We start from the raw sequence: 15,076 nt of genomic DNA, 5'->3' as shown, positions 1-15,076 counted from the left end.
GTTCCTTGGTTTGTACGTTTCCCAGAAGGGAGTAATTCCAACTGAGAAACAACTTTTCAGTTTATTATTAGCCTTGCTTGTAGCCTTGTAGCCTCAGTTTTTAAATAAGGTAAAATAAGGAAGCTGTGCATTAGCTTTTTGATATGCTAATGATGCTTTTCTTTTTCAACAATTATACTTTCTAAATAATTAAGACGTTTTTGAATAACATAATCCATCTCCGTATGCAAGTTGTAACAAAACAGGAGGGATTTCTTTGCTGAGGCCCCCATCAGTTATATATGTTGTTTTGTATAAAATACTGGGCTACAGAATGTTTTCAAGTAGATTTACTCTTTATTGCATTCCTTCATTTGAATTAAACAATATAATATTTATTTATACTTTTCAATATAGTTTTGGACAAAACACAAAGACATTAACCACATTTAACAAGAGACAAAAGTTAATACACTGTGTGCTGTTTTCATGAAAGGAGGAATCAGGATACTGGCCACCAGGAATCACAGAATTTCACAATACAATCCACTTCTTAAAAAGCCACAAAATAAGCTAGGGATGAAAACCCAGCACAAAGTAGCTATGATACACAAGTCTCTAGCAAAAGCACACAGACAGCAAGATTTGGAGACGATTTGCCTTTTACCCTGGAGACAAATGACAGAGCCACACCCAAGGGCCACTATGCTGACAAGCCTGGTAGGTGGCGAGTAGTGTGAGCACCTGGGGATGGCTTCTGAATGCTTGTCCTTCAACTTTAAGCAGCAATGGAGAAAGAGAGGCATGCTCCTTAAGTCTCATCACCAAATATGATGACCTAGTTAAATTCCTTCTAAGTCAGTCGGAAGTCACCCTCAAAAGGACTCAGAGTTCTCCTTCCCTTTGGAAGGGACAGGGAAGGTGTTCACGAATTGGAATGGACAGTAAGGGCTAAGGGAAGAGGGCTAGAAGATGGCTTATTTTTTTGGAGAATAGTGTTTTATTTAGATACTAAATAGTATAGATAATTTAAAATAAAGGAAGGATAAAGTCTAAGGAAGTCATTAAGCTAAAGAAAAAAGAAAAGCAGTGATGCTAATAAGCTGATATTATACTAAAGAATTGACCCACTTAGAGTTGGACACTAATTAGTGCCGAGAGGTTTGTAAATTACTTTATTTTGATAACTCTTTTCTGTTTAGGGGTGTACATTTTTCCATACCTTTCACACGTTTTTAACAACATCTACCAAGCAGTAATTAGCATATCTCTTACCACAGAGCAAATTAGTTACATGAAGGGGAAGTCTCAGCCAACACAGTAATAATCTGACTTTCTATTAAGAAAGACCTCCTAATTGCAACTTGGAAACATCTCGGAAAATGATTGAGAAAAGCATTTTAGAAATTCAGAGCCCTATTTTTTCGGGCAAAGATAAAACCCAATTTTGTGGGGAAACCTTTACCAAATACCCAATTACCTTTAGTGTTAGCTCAGGAAAGCTGTAAGGATCACTGCACCCACACCTCGATTCACTGCTCCTGGCTTGTGTGCGGAAAGCCTACCTTCTAATAGGCCAAGTGTTATCCTGCAATGTTCATTATATTTATTGAGAGTTTGTGGATGGTGATGGTGGCAAAGAGCTGAAAATGTGTAGTGTTCACAAGTACAGGATGTTTCCCACACAGAGAATGAATAAGAAGGAATCATCTGAGCTTGCATGGAAAGGTAAGCACAGCATTCTAAAGCAAGCTAATACCTTCCACAAAATACTAGAAGATCTCTGAGCACAAGGAAGGGAGTTTGATTGCACTAATCATGCAGAGCAAGTACGTGTTGAAGGTAGAAGATGTTCCGCTTAGTCCAGTATCTTGAGTAAGATGAGTGAAGATCCCAGGCCATCTTCACCTTGCTCACTTCCCTGGGTCACTATGTGTTGCAAGTAGTCCGTTTTCAATCAAAGTCAAGGGGGCTACTGTAAAAGAAATACCCAAAACACAAAAAAACCCCAAATAAGGGCCTGCAAAAAGCCATTCATCACAAAATCACTAAAAGCTTCTTACTGTTTTTTCTACATTTTCCACTATGCATCTGCTATTAGATAAGCATTTCACAAAAGAAAATGACCATAGCCCCATGCAAGCAGTTCCAATATATCTGTACCCTCAAGGTTTTCCCGCATTGAGACAAGGAAGGTTTGTGAAGCAGGACAGGGAAAGCAAACCAACAGTACAATCACCTTCCTTGCTTGGTCTCTCAGACCTACAACACAGCAAAGAACTCTAGTAAGTGGAAGCAAAATATCTAAGAAAGAAACTATCAAATTTATATGCATCATAGAGCAACTCTAAGAATAGGCATTGGGATTCAACAGAGTGGTTTGGTCGAGGGTCTTAAGCATTGTGTGTACTTACGCTCCTTCTTCTCTTAAGAGAGCCAAAAATTTTCTCACACGGTATTCAGGATCCATCTAAATGCATCAGAAGACATGAAAAAGGTGGGTTAATGGTACCTTCTAATATGCTCTTAATTCATGCTACGGAAGGGCTTGGTTTTACACTCATTATCAGTGCTCTGCTGAGTCACAGGTGGTACCTGCTCCTTGACCCGTATCTGACACATAACAAAGCAGATTATTACTCAGGAGAAGTGAATGGGACTGCTGCGCATGGAGAGTCACTGTGCCCTGGGTTCCAGAGGACCCGAGCCAGCTGGTCAGCACAGGCACCTTGGCTAAGTGTGCCCTGAATGCCATGCTGGTGTGCAGATGCACGATGTGCCTGGGAGACTGGGTGGGGGCCATTCACAGGGGTGCAAGTGATATCCAACTCATCTAAGGTGTTAAGTTCATAAAAATCAGTCCAAACTTGAAGAAACCAAATTGAGGTTATTAAACACTAAAAAAAGCTCATTAACTCTACATAAACAACAATTTAGCTTTTTTTAGCTTCAGCATCCCTTGCATAATTTCTTCTTTGCAATTAATAAAACAAGTTGTGCTAAGACTAAAAAATGAAAGAGCATTGCTGATTCCTGTGGTACAATCTCTGGATAACCTGGGTTTCCTATGAGTGAGAACATGTCACAATTCTAAGAGAAGATGGTGCAGCTTTGTTTCAGGTGCTTGACTCAAGTGGCTATTATTAGTGATCCCGGTTTTCATTTTCTACTCATATATATATATACACACACACTAATTTGTTAAAATATATTTTATTCTTCTTGGTCCACTAAAGAGGTGAAGTTATCTAGAAAACAATCATTAAAAACATCTTTAATTCATAAAGATGAATTTTCATTATAAGAAACACGCCTAACTTTTAAAATATGTTTTAGAGCAAGTCTGTTTCCTGGAGGGAACTCCCTGCCCTCTGGGAAGAGCGTTCCCATGCTCCCACAGCTGCAGGTAAATATGCAATCAGATTTCCCCCTCCAAGAAGATTTCTTCTATCTCAGAAAAACAGTGAACAGAAGTTTCAAATGTATCAAAGTTAAGAGGTCAGACTACAAAGGACTAAGAAAAAGTGTGAATTGCTAACAAAAGAAACATTTTTCCTCTTTGGGAATAGAATTACATATGAATCAATTGTCAAGTTCTTTAAAAAAAAAAAAAAAGGAACTGGCTAGAGCTCGGTTGCAGTCAGTACTTGCAGTTCTTTGCCCATTAAATATATTTAATATGTGTGAGCAAGGACTTACTGACTTGCCTGTAGCTATGGAATTAAAAGTCAAGAGAAAGGGAGGAAAAAAGTAATCTAGATAAATGACTTTATTCCCTCAGGTGACATCCAGTCAGAGCAGATCCCCAGCACTGTGCAAGTTTTAACAGAATCGTGTGTAGTGAACAGAGAGGGAACATGACTTACATTCTGCTCAACTACATGCCTCTTCGTTGGGGCTCAGTCTCTCTAAGGCAGATCTAAAGAGAATTCACTCAGCTGCACGGAATCCATTTGACATGAAGGGGTTCAAACTCAGAGGCCTATGAAGCGTCAGTCGCTGAAGATTAGGCCTGGGTGCCCCACTCTCACTTTCTACCCCACATACACAAAAGTATTAACTTGATCACTGACCTGCAGGCATCAAAGGAGGAAGGAAGGGGGGCTGGGGAGAAAAGCCCACATAGTTTCTTCTGTGCAATTATTAAAAAAAAAATGTGCTGAAACTAAAAAAACCTCCCCCAAACCCAAGAGTAGAGCTATCTGACAGATTTATCTTTGTTCAAGGAAAAAGCCAATGCACCTGTACCAAAAATAAGCCTAAACAAAGTGATTAATCTGTAACTTTAATCTATTGCTCAAAATGGAAAATAAGTTGAGGTTTCTGAAAACCACACACATTTTATTTATTTATTTATTTTTATTTATTTATTTTTGCAGTTTTTGGCCGGGGCTGGGTTTGAACCCGCCACCTCCGGCATATGGGGCTGGCGCCCTACTCCTTTGAGCCATAGGCTCCGTCTCCACACAAATTTTATTTTAAAACATTTTTACCTAAAAAGATTAAAAAGCATTTACACGTTTCTAATTTGTTAGTGATCCAGGAATCTATTTTAGATGTAACTATGAAACTTAAGCTTCACCTCTGCCATGCACCGTTCACAACATGAGTGGCAGGACACTGAGTAATATGCGGTGCTTCCCCAGAGCCAGTCTGTCCACTAGTGTCAGGATGGACTATTCATTCATCCTGTGAAAGTCTTCTGAGCACCCCCCTTCTCCCCATGTCAGCTCTAGTTCCAGGTCCTGTGGACTCAATAGTGAGTGAGAGCCTAGGTCTCTGAACTCACAGGACTTGACAGGGAGACATTTACTGTCTAACTATTAGAGTATGTCAGATAAGGACAAGACAGTATTAGAACATGGAGGGGTGGGGTTCCTAAAAGAGAAAAGGTAGGTTGCCAGCAGATGTGAGAAAGTCCCAAAGAAGTTTCATCTGTCTTTGCCCAGGCAGCAGCCTGGGGCTCAGTTTTCTACGTGATCCTGGATCAATCCTATAGTAGTTTGCATGAAATTTCTAAGCGCCCAGCCAGTGGAAAATATAGAGCCCAAGTCTAGTCTATGTAACTCCATCAGCTTGTCTCTAAGACCCCTTTTGGTATATGTGCAGCAGCTTACTGACCCCTGCTGTATACCATCCCTTGTCCATCACTGACTGGCTATGTAATCTCGGATAACTCACTAACCACCTGTGGGACACACAGCACACTCATCCCTAAGACAAGGGCACAGCAGAACAATTGCTTTTTGAAGTCCTTTCTGGTACTATCTAGTGACTCCTTAAAACTAAAAGTAACTTTATAATCTTTTCTTCCATTTTTGACTTTTAAGAAGTGGAAAAGCATCAATAAGCTGTTATGTGATTTCAGAAGCAGGCTACTAATACCAACTTGAGTTCAGAAATAATATTAAGAAAGCCTGGCAAGGCAGCTCACACCTCTAATCCTAGCACTCTGGGAGGCTGAGGCACGAGAATCGCTTGAGGACATGCATTTGAGACCAGCCTGAGCAACCAAGACCCTGTCTCTATAAAAAATTAAAAAAAATTTTTTTAAAGGGAAATAATATGAAAACTTATGACCTAAATTAAGACCTTAGCAAAGGAAATATGAAAACCTCTTGGTGTATCATGAAGCTTCTTTCTATGTCTGAATCATGAAGAAGGAAGCACCGTACCTGTAGGGACATCTCGATCAACATTAGTAACTTCTTGATTCCTATCCAGACCTTTTTCCCTTTGACTTGCTGTGCAATTGTGGTGCGTTCCTTATCCTTGAAGTTGCCCAACAGCTACAAAAGCAACAGATCTCAAGTCATCTGTGTACACTCATATTAATAAAAGCACTTTTACAGTAAATACATTAACATAAGTTAATTCTCACATTTACCCTTAAAAGAACAGTGAGAAGAACTTTCTGACAGTTGGAGCTGACAGGATTGATTCTCTCCCTCCCATTTTAAAATCCAGTCTGATCTTTTTAAACCCATTAAGTGTAATCATGAAAGTGAACACTGGTATCTTCAACCCTGTTTTCCTATGGACTTCCATTATAACTTAGAGATAAATTTGCTGGGGGAAAAAATAGCTCCAATCCATAATAAACATAAGTCAAAAATTTTAACATTCCTTCCTAGGAACAATCTATATATGTCAAAGCAAACTAAATTTAGTTCTCTAACCCAACCCTGGCACAAAAGCTGCCTAAACAGGTAACCTGGAAATATTTATCATACAGATCATTTCTATTCTGTTGGGTACAAACACCAACTTTATGGGTTTTGAGGACTTTCACAACCCTTACTGACTCGACCACTGCTGAACAAGTCACTAGGTGATATTTTCCAACAGATCTCAAGTTATTTGTGTACACCAATATTAATAAAAAGTTCAACAAAGAACATACTTTTTTAAAAATGAAAGACTTTGTTACTCTTGGAAAATTAAAATATTTCCATATTACAAACTTGTTAATAACATTCCTTCAACTTCTATAGCTTTTCTGAAGTTTCTAAGGATTTTTCATTGTTCTAACTTATTAAATGCAAGGAAATGAGCTGAAAGCCTCTATGAATGAGTGAATTGTCTATATTTCTGTACCCCCACCCATCCAAGTTTCTGATGCATGTAATCTATATGTTTTACTCATGCTGAGTACAGAGTAATTCATTCCTGGCAGCTTTTCTGGTACCTACACCTAAGAATGGGAAATTAATTCACCATTCCTTATATTCATCTTCCTCCTTCAATTCCTGAAAACAGTTATAGGTACAGGTTGGGTATTCCTAATCTGAAAATCCAAAATCTGAAATGCTGCAAAATCAGAAACTTTTAAAGTGCTGACATATTTTAGATTTTTGAATGACGAATATAATGAAATATTACAGTATACTTATACGTATAATACAACATTCCACAATTCTCAAAAAACTTTGAAATTGGAAACCCTTCTAATCCCAGGCATTTCAGATTAAGGTATACTCAACCTGTAATATCCCAGGGTCTCAAGTTCTAGGTTAACAGAGAACCCAAACACCAGATACAACAGCTGTGGTACCCCCCTAGTATGATTTCAGCCTCAACTCCTTTCTTATGAACAGTGTGCAATCCATGGACTCATCTTCACCTCCAAAGCTTCCAACAGCTGCTCTCCTGTGGCAATGTTGGGCACGTGGATGGTGGTGCTGAAAGCGTTAAGCATTTCCATCTCCTGAAGAACATCTTTTCGGCTGGTTGTCCCAATGATAAGAAGCTTGCGGCCCTGATCACAAGGAGAAAACGTGTTAAAAAATAGAGAAGAGGACAAGTTAGGAAACTAGAGTAAGGGGGTAGCGCCTGTGGCTCAAAGGAGTAGGGTGCCGGCCCCACATGCTAGAGGTGGTCGGTTCAAACCCAGCCCCGGCCAAAAACTGCAAAAAAAAGGAAACTAGAGTAAGTCTGAAGAAAATGTGTAAAATCTGTTTATTTAACCACAGAAATGTAAATGATTAAGCAAAAGAGACAAAAAATCAAGACTTTCCTCATGAAATTAAAAAAAAACCTCCTAGAATATGATTTAGAAATTGTCGACCTCTGAACAACCTCTCACTCACATCAGTGGTGATGTGGGCTAGTGAATCAGGGGGAAGACAGACCAAAGAGAAAGATACTGCAATGAGCATTTGTAATTCCTTTCTCAGGGTCAACGTGACACATTTATAGTGGGGACTGGGGAAAAAATGAAGTGAGTGGGAAGTCTGCATTGGCTTAGCAAGGCTTTATTGTACCTTCTAAAAAGAAGAAACAGGGTAATAATTAGTTTACATTTAATCAACACTTCACTGTGACAGGCATTGGCGGGGGGCATTACATCATTTTCTTTAATATTTAAAAATTTCATTTTTATTTTTAACCCCCTCAATCTAAAAGACGCTTAAAAACTATACCAGGCTTATTGCTACCATTCCCAATTCCCTCTCCCCAGAAGCAGCCATTTTCAACTCTTAGCTTTTCTAGCCATATTACTTGTTTATCCTTAAATAACAAGGTTACACTACTATTTTCAGAATTTGGTTTTCAGCTTTGAATATTATTTTTTTCTTCCTACTATGAAGATTTACTGTTAATTTTGGACTACCCCCCATATGCTTCCTTTCCTGTCATCCCAACATAGTTATTTCATCATCTTTAGTGAAATCTGTATTTCCTATTTATTATGATTATGTAAATATGATTTACAGCTAAGCCATACAGAATATGATTACATTTCCTTTTGGGGGCAACATTTAGTTTTTACTGGGGTTAGAATCACCTTTTCCCCTGGCTTAGTTTACCAGGTACTTACCACAAATTCATTCCCAATCAAACACAATTGTGAGTCTCCTTTCAATACGTTCAAACACCTTTGAAGCTCTATTCTTTTCTTGAAGATATTCCCCTCCTGGCGTCTTCTGTCCTTCTAGTTCAAGCTGAACTGAGTGCTTTCTAGGCCTGCTGTCCCACTGTAGCTCTAGAAATCCCTTTTCTTCTTTGTCATATATCTTGTATCTTTGCTTTCCTTTCTCTCTCTCTCTTTTTAAGACAGTTATCCCCAGTAGAGTGCTGTAGCATCGCAGTTCACAGCAACTTCGGCCTCTTGGACTCAAGTGATTCTCTTGCCTCAGCCTCCCGAATAGCTGGGACTATAGGTGCCCGCCACAATGCTCAGCTATTTTTAGAGACAGGTTCTCAGCGCTAGTTCAGGCTGCTCTCCAACCCGTGGGCTTAGGCTGTTAGACCACCTTAGCATCCCAGAGTGCTAGGATTACAGGCCCGAGCTACCGTGTCTGGTCCTCCTTTTTCTTTCTCCTTTCTTTCTTTCTTTTTTTTTTTTTGAGAAGAGCCTCAAGCTGTCCCCCTGGGTAGAGTGCCGTGGCATCAGAGCTCACAGCAACCTCCAACTCCTGGCTCAAGTGAGTCTCCTGTCTCCACCTCCCAAGTAGTTGGGACCACAGGCGCCTGCCACAACACCCGGCTAATTTTTGGTTGCAGCCATCATTGTTGTTTGGTGGGTCTGGGCTGGATTCGAACCTGCCACCTTAGGTATCTGTGGCTGGTGCCTTAGCTATTTGAGCCACAGGTGCGGAGCCCCTTTTTCTTAATTTATATCTTTTTGCATATACCCAGAAGCTTCTTGAGAAGAGGTGCAAGGGGGGGGGAACTAAAATTTTAAAGACCTTGCATGTCTGGAAATACCTTTATTCTGCCCTTAATATTGTACCTTCTATCTCACACTTCATAGTTTGGCTAGGTATAGACTCTATTGTCTTTTATTCAGTGCTACTGGCTAGAAGATCAACGTATGCTCCTTGACCCTTTGTTTCTAAACTGTTTTTTTGCTTTTTTTTTAGTTTTGATTTTTTAAGACAGAGTGTTGCTGTTGCCCAGGCTGGAAGTACAGCAGCTATTCATGGGTGCAATCATAGGTCACTGCAGCCTGCAATCCTGATCTCAAGGGATCCTCCTGCCTCAGCCTCCTGAGTATATGGAACTATAGGAATGCTCTGCCATGTCTGGATGCAGCATGTTTATTTTCTCCCTCTTTTTCAAATATAAAATTTTAAGACTCTTTATTTCCATGTTCTGTAATTTGAAATTTATATACCTAAACATAAGTCTTTCTTTACTCACTTTGCTGGCACTACATGAGTTCTTCTTTTCTAAACTGGAAATTCTAATCATTTGGTTCTAGGAAGTATCTTGAATTACTTCCTTGAGATTTCTTCCCATTCATTTTTTTTGTGTTCCCCACACAGCAGGAACCTCCTTTACTTGGATACTGATCCTCTAGGACTAATCTTCTAATTGTCTTTTTTTTTCCTCCTAGTTTTTATATTTTTCTCTAATACTTTTTGGGTTAGAATCAACTTTATCATCCAGCCTTTATATTAAATTATTTTATATTTCTCAGAGCCCTTGTTTTCTGAATATGTTCTTTTTTAAAATACATCTAATTATATTTTATGAGTATAATATCTTAATTTAGCTTACATCCTCATTTTACTGATGAAGTTTCTGAATATCACAGATATAAGTAATTTATCTGTTTAAGGCCCAATAACTAATCAATGATGGAGCCATGATGGAAACCAGATCCAGACCCAAATCATACACTGTCTCTCTTCATAAAGAAAAATATATTAATAAAAAAGTTAACTTGGAAAATGGAAGAGAAATACGGTTTAAACTTATGTCACTAGATTTATGATACACACTCAAAAGCTTCATCAGTAAAATGAGGAAATACTAGTACATAATTCTCATGCTTACAATGAACTTCTTCAGACTTTAAATGAGATTTTGAAGAAGTACCACACTGTACTGCACAGATAAGTTTGTAACATAACCATTAAACTATTCATGGATCTTGGAAACTCAGGACATTAAGTGATGTCCTGCAGTGGAGGATGGACAGGTGGCTTGATGCAGTAGAAAAAGTACAGACTCCATCATTCATAGGTATGTGATTTGGGGTAGATTATTGGGGTACACATTAAAATAAATGTGCTAGCAGGAAAAGATTTTAAGAAATTAAAGATCAGGTGCTGGCTTGGCACTCATGGCACAGTGTACGGTGCCAGCCACATACACCAAGGCTGGTGGGTTCGAACCCAGCCCAGGCCAGCTAAATAACAATGACAACTGCAACAAAAAATAGCCAGGCGTTGTGGCAGGCGCCTGTAGTCCCAGCTATTTGGGAGGCTGAGGCAAAAGAATCGCTTAAACTCAAGACTTTGAGGTTACTGTGAGCTGTGATGCCACAGCACTCTACTGAGGGCAATATAGTGAGACTCTTATTTATTTGAGACAGAGCCTCAAGCTGTCCCCCTGGGCAGAGTGCCATGGCATCACAGCTCACAGCAACCTCCAACTCCTGGGTTCAAGTGATTCTCCTGCCTCCGCCTCCCAAGTAGCTGGAATTACAGGCACCCGCCACAACGCCTGGCTATTTTTTGGTTGCAGCTGTCATTATTGTTTGGCGGGCCTGGGCTGGATTTGAACCTGCCAGCTCAGGTATATGTGGCTGGTGCCTTAGTCGTTTGAACCACGGGCACTGAGCCAAGATTCATATTTAAATAAATAAATAAAGATCAGGTGCCAAAACAATTTCAATTAGGTTTTGTAAACACTATGTTACTACCGTCAATAAGGCATGCTAGCCTTGCTCAATTTTACTTACTGATTTTGTCCATTTCTGTGCCAACAACGGACAATGTACCACCAAAGGCATATCAAAGAAACAAAGTTGAGATCCCTTGTATAATCAGCCATTAGCATAACAGATGACGGTGCAAAGACCATGAGACAGAAGTATCCTGCGGTGTATATCGATTAAAGGGTCACTATCATGATTATTTAAGGAATCAATTAGCTAAAAAACAAATGCTTATCAATACACATTTATCAAGTTCCTAGATGAATATGGAATAGACTTTGCACAAATAGGAAAGTAAAGAGAAAAGATAGTAATACAATATAAAAACGTGGAGATACATGTATTATGTACAAGGACATCAGTAGGGGGAAGAGATGTGCTAGGGAAAGCTTCTTTCTTTTTTTTTTTTTTTTTTTTTTTTGAGACAGAGCCTCAAGCTGTCCCCCTGGGTAGAGTGCCATGGCATCACAGCTCACAGCAACCTCCAACTCCTGGGCTCAAGCGAGTCTCCTGCCTCCGCCTCCCAAGTAGCTGGGACCACAGGCGCCCGCCACAACGCCCGGCTATTTTTTGGTTGCAGCCATCATTGTTGTTTGGCGGGTCCGGGCTGGGGATTCGAACCTGCCACCTTAGGTGTACATGGCTGGCGCCTTAGCCGGTTGAGCTATAGGCGCCGAGCCGGAAAGCTTCTTTCTTTGGAGGTAATACCTGACCTGAGTCTTAAGGAATGAATAGGTCAATTAGGAAGATGAAGGAGGAAGGGCATTCTAAGCCTTAGGAATAGAAATGTATAAGTCCGAGGGCAAAACAAAACAATTACAAACAGATACAGCCATATACATTTCTATTATAATATAGGCAAAGTATTGTTTAACACTAAATTCTAGTGGTAAACATGGGCACACATCCCTGAACGCTAATAGACGCCAAAGGCCGTCCACCCTGGCACAGCCTCAGTAAAATTAAAGGTAACTGTTACTTCCCCTTTTCCCTTGTTTTTTTAACCCTCTCCCTCAGTAGCCCATAATTAAGACTCCCTCATCTTGCTCCTCTCTCATGGAGGACAGTATTGTCCCTAGAAGAATGACATTGAGGAAGAAGCTTCCTACTCATTCCAGAAAGCTGGACTTTTAAAATCATTGCCGTCATCCTAGGTGAAACTTATTTTTCCATTAGCAGTGACTATGCTCTTTAAAGTGTTGAAGGATCGGGAAATGCAGAGCAACTTATAATGGAGACGCTAATTTATGTTTTGCTTTTCTCTTGTTTAACAGGACTGCAAACGCTGCAAAGGGGTCATGACCCAGGCAAGTTCAGGTCTTGACTTGTAAAGCGTCACCTTTAAGAAAACACTGAAAAACATTACCAAATTATTAAAATGTGCTCGGTCACTTTGTATATTAATTAGCGGTAAAGTGCATAAAGGCAGATTTAGCATGGAAAAGCAGCTCTGAGTGCATGAAGGTAATAAATCACATTGGCGACATCTGGAGAGAAGAGCTGCCAGCAGCACGAGGGGAGGCTGCAGTCTTAAAGATAAACGCAGAGTTCAACCGAGAGGGGAGCCCCACCTTGCTGATGTGTGGTGACTAGCCTTCAGTCCACGGTGCCCAAAACATGCGTCTGATGGAAAGCAGAAAATGTAGGGCGATAACCTATTTGGGGGGAAAAACTTGTTCCCAGTATACTCTTTACTGAGATTTACTAGTCCTGATGCTATAAAGAAAAGGCTCAAATAAAATGATTATCTGCCAATCGGATTATGATAAACATTGTTCCAAGGTTAAATAGTATTAGTTAACTAATTCTTACTACTATAAGGAGCAACTCAGGTGAAAACATTACCATGAAAAAGGCAAGGCTCAGTCAGGTGTTGATCCTTCAAAAAACCACTTCTTTACACGAGGAAGAATGAGCCCAGTACTAAGCAGCATCTAAGCCTTTTGCCACACAAAGGACTAACCAGATAATCCACACCCTTTCATAGGTCTTGCCCACTGATTGGCTCCAATAAACTGATCTGTAACAAAAGTTCATGTGGAAGAAAGCTTTTCCCCCCAAATAAAAATGCCACCAATATAATGAAATGGAAGGGCTGATTTCAACCTATGAACAAAAGTAAAGTCAGTTATGCGGTAAAGAAAGGCCATTCTTTCCGTATCATTCAATGCTGAGCAAGTGTAATACATCCTTGGAAAGAAGACTTAACTGCAAACAATTGGAAGTCCTGAAATGGATTAAGAACTGAGTTTAAAAGTGCAACTCAAAAGTTCTGTGTGTAGGGCCTTCAACTTTATTTTCTGATTATCAGAATTTGAGGTTTCTATAAATGAGAGTGAAAATTTTCAGAATACTAAGAATTTATAAACCTGGCAAGTAAAAGATGAAACTGTATCAACCAATAGAAGCACTAACAAGAATTCACTCTTTTTAGGTACTTAATGGAATTACGAGATTTGGTTTGTGCCTTTCGGATGATTACAATTTAGCTGGCAAAAGCAAATAAATATTCAGAGACCACTACCAAGTAACACATCAGCAAATACGAACTAATAATGGCTGAGAGGACGCAGCACCTGGGCAGTGGGGTTATCTAGGAAGATTTCTGAAGTATTTATTGCAGAAACACTGACAAAGAGGAGGTGCTGGCAAGACCCTTGAGGAGAAGGGACGGGTCTCTAATGCCACTAAATCCTATGTGGGTGGGGGAAACAGCTGAGCCACAGGACCAAGGGCTGAAATGAAGTCTTTTTGGAGAGATGGGTGAGTGGGCAGCCGATAAGAGGAAGACTAGAAATGCTAAACTAAGGAAGAAGATTTACTATAAACAGCAACAGGAAATCAAAGAAGATTTTTGAAGAGGAAGAACTACAGCGGAGAGAAAGATCTTGGCAGCTGCACCCAGCGTGGCCACCTCTAGCGGACTGGGAGGAGCTGCAGCACTGAGGATGTGCCCGGAGCGCCCCAGGAAGGATGCTGCACTTTTGATCACTATCCCATACATATGACTTCCTTTTTAATGTAAGCCCAGGATGGCAGAAAGGGATGCAGGATGGACAAGTGACTTGATGCAGTAGAAAAAAAGTACAGACTCCATCGTTCATAGCTGTGTGACTTGGGGTACATTATTTAACTTCTCATTACCTGTCTCCCCCTCAACCATAAAAATGGGATTAAAATATCCTAATTCTAGGCCAGGCACAGCGGCTCACGCCTGTAGTCCTAACACTCTGTGAGGCTAAGGTGTGAGGATGGGTGGAGCTCAGGAGTTTGCAACCTGCTTGAGCAAGAACAAGACCCCATCTCTACTACAAATAGAAAAATTAGCTGTGTTTGGGGGCAGACAGCCATAGTCCCAGGTACTCAGGAGGCTGGAGAAGGAAGATCGCTTGAATCCAGAAATTTGAGGTTGCTGTGAGCTATGATGATGCTATAGAACTCAAGCCTGGGCAACAGAGTGAGACTGTCTCAAAAAAAAAAAATTCTAGTTGTGAGAGCAGAGCATTAAATAAAGAATGTCTGAGGTGGGAAGGGGGGCCTTTGCCATCACTGTCAGAATAGATAAGAATGAAAGGAAGCAACAGTCTTGAGAGAGACCTGAAAAATCCTTCTCTGCCTATGATGTCAGGAATCCATAAGGTAAGGTTAGGTCGGGTGAGACAGGAGCAGAGGCCTGAGAATCCCTCTCTTCCCAACAATACAGGGCACTGGCAGCAAAGGATGCGGAGAGGCCAAGGCTCACTCTGGGTTAGGGAAGATAAGCTTCCGTCTGTAGTACAATGAGGGTTACCATGAGACCCTGAAGAGGTCTGAAGCTGAAGATCAAATGCTCCCACACAGGAACTCCGGGCAGTGCGGGGCCTCAGTGAGAGGAAGCAGCTTCCCAGGGAGAAACTGGTTCAGAGCCAGAGTAAGAAGCAGCTTCCC

At 40.4% G+C, this 15,076-nt stretch overlaps 1 protein-coding gene across 3 annotated transcripts in view; it reads right to left on the bottom strand.

Moving 5' to 3' along the window:
• Positions 1–316: 316 nt before the first annotated feature.
• Positions 317–15,076, bottom strand: part of NSF (N-ethylmaleimide sensitive factor, vesicle fusing ATPase) — a 145,673-nt gene continuing 130,913 nt past the window's right edge. For 2 of the 3 annotated variants that reach the window (XM_023511293.1, XM_023511292.1), the window contains exons 18-21: positions 7,103–7,237; positions 5,655–5,768; positions 2,394–2,449; positions 1,759–1,954 (exon numbers count right to left, since the gene is read on the bottom strand). In XM_023511293.1, the coding sequence (XP_023367061.1) occupies positions 1,933–1,954; positions 2,394–2,449; positions 5,655–5,768; positions 7,103–7,237 (327 nt within the window). In that variant the 3' untranslated portion in view covers positions 1,759–1,932. Of the gene's footprint in view, positions 1,955–2,393; positions 2,450–5,654; positions 5,769–7,102; positions 7,238–15,076 lie in introns of all 3 variants that reach the window. The other variant, XM_003786233.1, reaches the window with a different exon arrangement.

The sequence above is a fragment of the Otolemur garnettii genome, unplaced genomic scaffold, assembly GCF_000181295.1.
Source record: "Otolemur garnettii isolate 467f Iridium unplaced genomic scaffold, OtoGar3 scaffold00018, whole genome shotgun sequence".
Taxonomy (NCBI): domain Eukaryota; kingdom Metazoa; phylum Chordata; class Mammalia; order Primates; family Galagidae; genus Otolemur; species Otolemur garnettii.
Note: the sequence above shows the minus strand (reverse complement) of the source record. Positions and strands in the feature narration are given on the sequence as shown.